The following is a 10,250-nucleotide window of genomic DNA, read 5'->3' on the forward strand; positions in this document are numbered from 1 at the left end:
CTACAGACACTAGACTTAATGGTCTAATGGCACTGGTTCTACCTCCCCTTATAACGATGGTTCGGGTCGTTCATCACCACGAGAGCCTAGAGAATTGGCTGTTAGAGAAAGCATTTTATAACACCTCTCGAATTGCAACCGTAAACAACCCTGAACAACCCTGAACAACCCTGAACAATCGTTGGTAATCCCAAATACGTTTCCATCAGAGATCGTACCAATCTTTATGCATGAGAACTTCACCTCTCTCTGTGAGAAATAACGCAGTCAGACGTCGCTAACGAACTCCTTAACAACGGTTAAAGAACACTGAATTGAGCGGCGAGGTCTCGTAACGAGGCTTCTCAGTGGGCTGTGGAAGGGTTGTTTGGTTGGTGGAAGAGGAGACCTCATGGGAGGGAGATCAGGGAAGGGGGAGGAATACCGCATGGGAGGGAGATCAGGGAAGGGGGAGGAATACCGCATGGAAGAGAAAGTAGGAGATAGAGGAACAGGGCAGAAGATTATGTTGAATATAAAATGGAAAATACGAATAATTGGAAAAAAATAAGCCTAGGACGAGAGCAGAAAAGAAGAAGCGCAGGAAGAATGAGAAGATGATAATGATGATGATAATGATGATGATAATGAGATGATAATGATGATGAATAACGAAATTAACAAAATGGGAAAAGGAATAAGAGGTATACAAGGATTAAACTCTCGCGCCTCGTAGAGCGCGCGCGCGCACACACACACACATACACACACACACACACACACACACACACACACACACACACACACACACACACACACACACACACACACACACACACACACACACATACACACACAAATGTAGATATGATAGAGCCCAGTAGGCTCAGGAACCTGTACACCAGTTGATTGACAGTTGAGAGGCGGGACCAAAGAGCCAAAGCTCAACCCCCGCAAGCACAAATAGGTGAGTACACACACACACACACACACACACACACACACACACACACACACACACACACACACACACACACACACATACACATACACATACACACACACACACACACACACACATACACACACACACACACACACACACACACACACACACACACACACACACACACACACATACATGTGCATGCGTTAATCAGAGATGTAGGCTAGCTAAGCAGCAAAGTAAAAGGGCATGGAGATACTACAGAAATAACAGGACACTGGAGAGCAGAGAAAGATACCAGAATGTCAGGAATGAATATGTTAGGATGAGAAGAGAGGCAGAAAGACAATACGAAAATGACATCGCAAGCAAGGCAAAGACTCAGCCTAAATTGCTGCATAGCCACATCAGGAGAAAAACAACAGTAAAGGAACAGGTTATGAAATTAAGGATAGGGGCAGAAGGATTCACTACAAACGACAAGGAAGTGTGTGAGGAACTGAATAAGAAATTCCAGGAGGTCATCACCTTAGAGCAAGGAGACGTTCCAGAGATAAGAGAGGGAATAGTTAACCAAGAACCACTAAAAGAGTTTGAGATTACTAGTGGGGATGTAAGGAACATTTTGCTAGAGTTGGATATAACAAAGGCCCACACACATCCACGGTCGCCCAGATGGAATCTCCTCTTGGATACTAAAGAAAGGAGCAGAAGCACTGTGCCTGCCACTCTCCAAAGTGTATAACAAATCACTGGTAACAGGAGAACTGTCAAAAATTTGGAAGGCGGCTGATGTAGCCCCGATATACAAGAAGGGGGATAGACAGGAGGCACTGAACTACAGGCCAGTGTCCCTAACCTGCATACCATGCAAGTTGATGGAGAAGATTGTGCGAGAAAAACTAGTGGAGCATCTGGAGTGAAAGAACTTTGTAACACAGCATCAACATGGGTTCAGGGATGGCAGGTCCTGCCTCACAGGGTTACTTGAATTCTACGACCAGGCAACAAAAATCAGGCAAGAAAGAGAAGGGTGGGCAGACTGCATATTTTTGATTGCCAGAAAGCCTTTGACACAGTGCCACACAAGAGGCTAGTGAAAAAGCTGGAGATGCAGGCTGGAGTGAAAGGGAAGGTACTCCATTGGATAAAGGAGTACCCAAGCAACAGGAGACAACGAGTCTGTGTGACGGGTGAGGTCTCAGATTGGCGAGACGTTACAAGTGGAGTCCCGCAGGGGTCAGTCCTTGGACCTATACTGTTTCTGATATATGTAAATGATCTCCCAGAGGGTATAGAATCGTTCCTCTAATTGTTTGCTGACGATGCAAAAATTATGAGGAGGATTTAAACAGAGAAAGACAGTATGAGGCTACAAGATGACCTAGACAGACTGAATGAATGATCCAACATATGGCTACTAAAGTTCAACCCGAGCAAATGTAAGGCAAGGAAAATAGGCGGTGGAAACAGGAGGCCAGACACAGGATACAGAATAGGAGATGAAGTACTTAATGAAAGGGAGAGAGAAAGATCTAGGAGTTGATATCACACCAAACCTGTTTCCTGAAGCCCACATAAAAAGAATAACGGCTGCGGCATATGCGAGGCTGGCTAACATCAGAACAGCCTTCAGGAACCTGTGTAAAGAATCATTCAGAATCTTGTACACCACATATGTCAGACCAATCCTGGAGTATGCGGCCCCAGCCTGGAGCCCGTACCTTGTCAAGCACAAGACGAAGCTGGAAAAAGTTCGAAGGTATGCCACTAGACTAGTCCCAGAACTAAGAGGCATGAGTTACGAGGAAAGGCTGCGGGAAATGTCCCTCACGACACTAGAAGACAGAGTAAGGGGGAGACATGATCATTACCTACAAAATTCTCAGCGGAATTGACAGGGTAGATATGGATAAACTGTTTAACACGGGTGGTACGCGAACAAGGGGACACAGGTGGAAACTGAGTACCCACATGAGCCACAGAGACGTAAGAAAGAACTTTTTCAGTGTCAGAGTAGTTAACGGATGGAATGCATTAGGCAGTGATGTGGTGGAGGCTGACTCCATACACAGTTTCAAATGTAGGTATGATAGAGCCCAGTAGGCTCAGGAACCTGTACACCAGTTGATTGACAGTTGAGAGGCGGGACCAAAGAGCCAAAGCTCAACCCCCGCACAACTAGGTAGAATACACAAAGGCAACAAGTAATGTGTAATTGTTAGTATTAAAGTGCACATATGAGAACAAAAACATCACTTAGTGTCAAGAGATGTGGTGAGTCTGGCGAGTACTGTTATTGACTCTTAAGTGTTGTTATGGCGGGGTTGGACGCTAGCTCCAGGCCCGCCCGAGGACCGTTGGTGGCCTGAACTACGCAGACGTTACGCAACGTTCAAATTTGAATGTGTCAACGGTTGAGGAAATCGGCAATTATCTTGTAAGACGACTGTGTGTGTGTGTGTGCACGTTTGTAAACGTACATGTGTGTGTATTTGTATTTTTACGTGTTTGTCATTGTATGCATGCGTGCACATATTTATATTTGTACGTGTGTGTGTGTGTGTGTGTATGGATGAGTGCGTGTGTAAGCGCGTATGCGTGCGTGTGTGTACACACACCATATAAATATCAACACCTTGTCGCTAAAAATTCAAACGAAGAATAATTATCAATTAAAACCAACAAACTTCATCCTAATTGCAAATACAAGTCTAATTTTCCACCTCAGGGAATTATGACATTGTCATTCCCCAAACAATTTATATATATGTTTGTTAATAATAATAATAATAATAATATTAATAAAAATATTATTATTATTAATAGCATTCAAATTATAATGATATTTTAAATATTAATAAAGATCTTACATACATTGTATCTGTCGTTTGCTGCGCTTGACGACCGCAGTACGGGGCAATAAAGTGCAATAATGACCAATCAATACGAATTTAACTGGAGTCAAGATTGGAGCTCACTCGTTGATTGGTCAGTAAACCATTGTGGCAGCCTTAATAACCCTCCAGTGGTTGATATAACCCTCAGGCCGAACGGTATATATATGGCCGCAATCCCGTTCCAGGTATAAGTCCCCTACGGGATCACCATAGCCCGTGCTACTGGAAACTTTGTGTTCTCAGTAGCTGAATTTCAAACATCCTCCTTCAGAACCGCGAATCCCAGTGCTTCTTTGGAAAAAATCCTTCGAATATTACGGAAAATCCCGAAAAATCCCCCCTATCATATAGTATTCAATAATTTATATTGTTGGATCGTTAATACCTATTCAGTATTTAACGTTTGTTTTTGGGTTGTATATTATATATTATAATTTTGTTGTAATTGATAGTTATATATCATCATTGAACATGTTCTATACCAGATGGAATTTAATCGCCTCAGCTGGGATGGTTGTTGACCGTTGAAACAACAGTGAGTAAGCTGGGAATGGTTGTTGACCGTTGAAACAACAGTGAGTAAGCTGGGAATGGTTGTTGACCGTTGAAACAACAGTGAGTAAGCTGGGAATGGTTGTTGACCGTTGAAACAACAGTGAGTAAGCTGGGAATGGTTGTTGACCGTTGAAACAACAGTGAGTAAGCTGGGAATGGTTGTTGACCGTTGAAACAAGAGTGAGTAAGCTGGGAATGGTCGGGAAACTTTAAAGTTTGTCACGCAACTTAAAGCTGGCCCGAAGTAGGATACAAAAAAACTTTATTTACTATGAATTAATCCACAAGGGCCGTGACGAAGATTCGAACCTCCGTCCGAGATCATCCCAGACGCTGCCTTTATCTTACCGTTTTACTGGACAGATATGACGGAACGAAATTGACAGTTAAAAGGGTGAGGGAGAAATTATCCTTTTGGCTTTAGATACTGGTAGACAGGTGATGATGTTAACGGTCTGTTCATTGTCAACAGGTCCACAGAGTGGGCATTAACTGTTAACAAACATGTACAGTTAGACATATCAAGAAAAGCCTAATCCACCTGATTTGATAATCTATTAGACACCAATTATAAACACTTCTCACGGAACATCGAACTCCTACCGTCTGGCAACGGACAAACGGAACATCGAACTGGTACCGTTATTCAACGCTTAAACGGAACCTACGACGAAACTAACAGTACCGTAAACTCCCGTTGTTCTTACCTTGAGAAAGGAGACGTTTGGTAAGATCCATGCCTGCGCCTTGGCTGAGAGCCTCTTTCTCGCGTATGAGGCCCTCCAAGTAGCTCCCTTCAGCGGCGGCAGCGGCGGCCGCAGCTGCCGAAGGAGATCCCAAACCCACTGAGATCCCAGGGGCGCCGCCCACCACCACCATGGCCCCGCTGTCCATTTCCCCGTCCAGGGCCACTACGCCTACGTCCTCAGTAAGTTCATCCATCGTTATATGAAGGAGCTCTTGTTGTAGAGTCGCCGTTGGGAAAGGTTCTTCAGTTGAGACTTAGCCTCTGAGCATGCGATGCTGCGGACTCACTCACGAGGACTTACGAGGTACTGAAGATATGGACTCCTAGACTCTTAATTCAAAACAGTCTGCTCACTCCAAACACAAGACTGGCGAGTCTTCTTATCGATAATTCACTACGATAATTACAGCACTAACAGCCTGGTTGGCCTAAGATAAATGAAAATATCGTGGTAAGGAGCTGGGCGCGTTTGGGGGGTTGAGAGAGAGAGAGAATGAGGGTGACGGACGCGAGAGAAGATTAGCACGGAAGAGCGAGATGCAGCCTCCACGGATGCTGGTTGAACACTGGCATCTCTCGCACTGCTTCGCCACACTACGCTCCTCTCTCTCTCTCTCTCTCTCTCTCTCTCTCTCTCTCTCTCTCTCTCTCTCTCTCTCTCTCTCTCTCTCTCTCTCTCTCTCTCTCTCTCTCTCTCACATACAATCTCATCCGTACACCTGTATAATCCTTAGCATCTGTGCAGATTCCTAAGATGCTGCTCTAAGATCTGTTAGATGTTGCTTCCAGATCTCTTGATTGCTGTTCCCAGATCTCTAGGATGCTGCTTCCAGATGTCTAGAGTGCTGTTTCTAGATTTTTAAAATGCTGTTCCCAGATCTCTAGGATGCTCCCAGAGACATACTATGCTGCCCACAGGTCTCAGCTCAATTGTCCAATTACTTGATAGTCAATATGTTTACTTCCCTTCCTCCTTGTTGGACATATGAGGGGGAGTTTATCTTCATCCAACTTACCTTATACTACTCTACCTCCCCTCATACTCTACCTCCCCTCATACTCTACCTCCCCTCATACTCCACCTTCCCTCATACTCCACCTTCCCCTCATACTCCACCTCCCCTCATACTCCACCTTCCCTCATACTCTACCTTCCCCTCATACTCCACCTCCCCTCATACTCCACCTTCCCTCATACTCTACCTCCCCTCATACTCCACCTCCCCTCATACTCCACCTTCCCTCATACTCTACCTCCCCTCATACTCCACCTCCCCTCATACTCCACCTCCCCTCATACTCCACCTTCCCTCATACTCCACCTTCCCTCATACTCCACCTTCCCTCATACTCCACCTCCCCTCATACTCCACCTTCCCTCATACTCCACCTTCCCTCATACTCTACCTCCCCTCATACTCTACCTCCCCTCATACTCTACCTCCCCTCATACTCTACCTCCCCTCATACTCCACCTTCCCTCATACTCCACCTTCCCTCATACTCTACCTCCCCTCATACTCTACCTCCCCTCATACTCTACCTCCCCTCATACTCTACCTCCCCTCATACTCTACCTCCCCTCATACTCCACCTTCCCTCATACTCTACCTCCCCTCATACTCCACCTCCCCTCATACTCCACCTTCCCTCATACTCTACCTCCCCTCATACTCCACCTTCCCTCATACTCTACCTCCCCTCATACTCCACCTCCCCTCATACTCCACCTTCCCTCATACTCTACCTCCCCTCATACTCTACCTCCCCTCATACTCCACCTTCCCTCATACTCTACCTCCCCTCATACTCCACCTCCCCTCATACTCCACCTTCCCTCATACTCTACCTCCCCTCATACTCTACCTCCCCTCATACTCCACCTTCCCTCATACTCTACCTCCCCTCATACTCCACCTCCCCTCATACTCCACCTCCCCTCATACTCTACCTTCCCTCATACTCCACCTTCCCTCATACTCCACCTTCCCTCATACTCCACCTTCCCTCATACTCCACCTCCCCTCATACTCCACCTTCCCTCATACTCTACCTCCCCTCATACTCCACCTCCCCTCATACTCCACCTCCCCTCATACTCCACCTCCGCTCATACTCCACCTCCCCTCATACTCCAGCTTCCCTCATACTCCACCTTCCCCTCATACTCCACCTTCCCTCATACTCCACCTTCCCTCATACTCTACCTCCCCTCATACTCTACCTCCCCTCATACTCTACCTTCCCTCATACTCTACCTTCCCTCATACTCCACCTCCGCTCATACTCCACCTCCGCTCATACTCCAGCTTCCCTCATACTCCACCTCCGCTCATACTCCACCTCCCCTCATACTCCACCTTCCCCTCATACTCCACCTCCCCTCATACTCCAGCTTCCCCTCATACTCCACCTTCCCTCATACTCCACCTCCCCTCATACTCCAGCTTCCCTCATACTCCTCCCCCCTCATACTCCAGCTCCCCTCATACTCCACCTTCCCCTCATACTCCACCTCCCCTCATACTCCAGCTTCCCTCATACTCCACCTTCCCCTCATACTCCACCTCCCCTCATACTCCTCCCCCCTCATACTCCACCTCCCCTCATACTCCACCTCCCCTCATACTCCTCCCCCCTCATACTCCACCTCCCCTCATATAAACCTTGTGTTAGGGGGGTCCAACATGGCCATATTTCATGTTTCTGACCCCGTCTCCGTGGCCAGTATGTGTTCCGCGTTCTGTCTCTCACTCGCTTTACCGTCCCCCTCATACTCTCTATCCGCCGTCTGTCCCAACCCCTGATGTACACCCTTCTGGGACAGGTGACTTTGCTTATACCTATCCCTTCATTCCTAATATTAAAACTGATGTTTAGCAAATCTATAGGAAGAGTTTGTACCTTGAAAAATTATATAACTTGGCATATACCATATATATACTTATTAATAAGCCAAATAGTGACTATAAGCAATAAGTCATGTATGTACTGTCTTGTGCGAGAGCGGGTTGCATCTCTTCCTATCCCTTAGCCTAGCCTCTCTCTCCAAGCCTTGCCACTTCACCTCATCAAGCATCATCCTCCTGTCCCTTCCCCCTCTCCATCCTAACACTCCCGCTCATCCATCTCCCTATCCCCCTATCCACCTCCCAGCACGTTACATCGCTTACCTGTCGGCCAGGTGTTCCCATCTACATGGGTTCTTGAGGTGGTGATTGGGCCAGGTGTAGACAGGTATACGCTACCGTCTAGGGGGGGCCGCCGCCCCCTTCCCCCTGGCCTCTTGCCACCCAGCCAGAGTAAGGGTCTTCTCCTTGAGGTGTCCTGAGACACATGTATACATATGTCTCTGTCCACCTCCCATGTATCGGTATACATATAGATCAGCTTCTCCAGGCAGCTGGGTTTTGAAGTAGAGGGGGGGAGGGGGTAGCTTTCAGAGATTGTTAATCCCCTCATAAAGTTAACGGAGATATGTTTTTATCAGCGTCTGTTGGGAGAGTAATTGCTTCGAGGTTATAATTGGTGGAAGACAAGAGGCGTATAAAAGGGGGGGGGGGGAATAGGGAGCAGGTGTAGGCGAGGAAATAGGGATGGTGCAGTGGACGAGGTTGTTGCTTAGAGAGATGTGTTACTTACACCGCTATAACCTAACTACCATTACAGTCACAACCTCTTTATCACCACCACAACCTCTACCATCATAACTACCCCTTTGGCTCTTTGGTCCCGCCTCTCAACCGTCAATCAACAGGTGTACAAGTTCCTGAGCCTATTGGGCTCTATCATATCTACATTTGAAACTGTGTATGGAGTCAGCCTCCACCACATCACTACCTAATGCATTCCATTTGTCAACCACTCTGACACTAAAAAAGTTCTTTCTAATATCTCTGTGGCTCATTTGGGCACTCAGTTTCCACCTGTGTCCCCTAGTGCGTGTGCCCCTTGTGTTAAATAGCCTGTCTTTATCAACCCTGTCGATTCCCTTGAGAATCTTGAATGTGGTGATCATGTCCCCCCTAACTCTTCTGTCTTCCAACGAAGTGAGGTTCAATTCCCGTAGTCTCTCCTCGTAGCTCATACCTCTCAGCTCGGGTACTAGTCTGGTGGCAAACCTGTGTGTGTGTGTGTGTGTGTGTGTGTGTGTGTGTGTGTGTGTGTGTGTGTGTGTGTGTGTGTGTGTGTGTGTGCGCGCGCGTGTGTGTGTGTGTGTGTGTGTGTGTACTCACCTAGTTGTACTCACCTAGTTGTGTTTGCGGGGGTTGAGCTCTGGCTCTTTGGTCCCGCCTCTCAACCGTCAATCAACAGGTGTACAGATTCCTGAGCCTATCGGGCTCTGTCATATCTACACTTGAAACTGTGTATGGAGTGAGCCTCCACCACATCACCCCCTAATGCATTCCATTTGTCAACCACTCTGACACTAAAAAAGTTCTTTCTAATATCTCTGTGGCTCATTTGGGCACTCAGTTTCCACCTGTGTCCCCTTGTGCGTGTTCCCCTTGTGTTAAATAGACTGTCTTTGTCTACCCTATCAATCCCCTTCAGAATCTTGAATGTGGTGATCATGTCCCCCCCTAACTCTTCTGTCTTCCAGCGAAGTGAGGTTTAATTCCCGTAGTCTCTCCTCGTAGCTCATACCTCTCAGCTCGGGTACTAGTCTGGTGGCAAACCTTTGAACCTTTTCCAGTTTAGTCTTATCCTTGACTAGATATGGACTCCATGCTGGGGCTGCATACTCCAGGATTGGCCTGACATATGTGGTATACAAAGTTCTGAATGATTCTTTACACAAGTTTCTGAATGCCGTTCGTATGTTGGCCAGCCTGGCATATGCCGCTGATGTTATCCGCTTGATATGTGCTGCAGGAGACAGGTCTGGCGTGATATCAACCCCCAAGTCTTTTTCCTTCTCTGACTCCTGAAGAATTTCCTCTCCCAGATGATACCTTGTATCTGGCCTCCTGCTCCCTACACCTATCTTCATTACATTACATTTGGTTGGGTTAAACTCTAACAACCATTTGTTCGACTATTCCTTCAGCTTGTCTAGGTCTTCTTGAAGCCTCAAACAGTCCTCTTCTGTTGTGTGTGTGTGTGTGTGTGTGTGTGTGTG

The 10,250-nt window shown here is 46.9% G+C and overlaps 1 protein-coding gene across 1 annotated transcript in view; it reads right to left on the reverse strand.

The window, feature by feature from the left end:
• The window catches only part of LOC123775038 (KH domain-containing, RNA-binding, signal transduction-associated protein 2), a 235,519-nt gene extending 229,841 nt beyond the window's left edge, over nt 1-5,678 (reverse strand). The window contains exon 1 of the mRNA XM_069319372.1: nt 5,088-5,678. Coding sequence (XP_069175473.1) covers nt 5,088-5,322 — 235 coding nt within the window. The 5' untranslated portion in view covers nt 5,323-5,678. The remainder of the gene's footprint in view (nt 1-5,087) is intronic.
• Between the last annotated feature and the right edge of the window lie 4,572 nt (nt 5,679-10,250).

The sequence above is a fragment of the Procambarus clarkii genome, chromosome 92 (assembly GCF_040958095.1).
Source record: "Procambarus clarkii isolate CNS0578487 chromosome 92, FALCON_Pclarkii_2.0, whole genome shotgun sequence".
NCBI classification, from domain to species: Eukaryota; Metazoa; Arthropoda; class Malacostraca; order Decapoda; family Cambaridae; genus Procambarus; species Procambarus clarkii.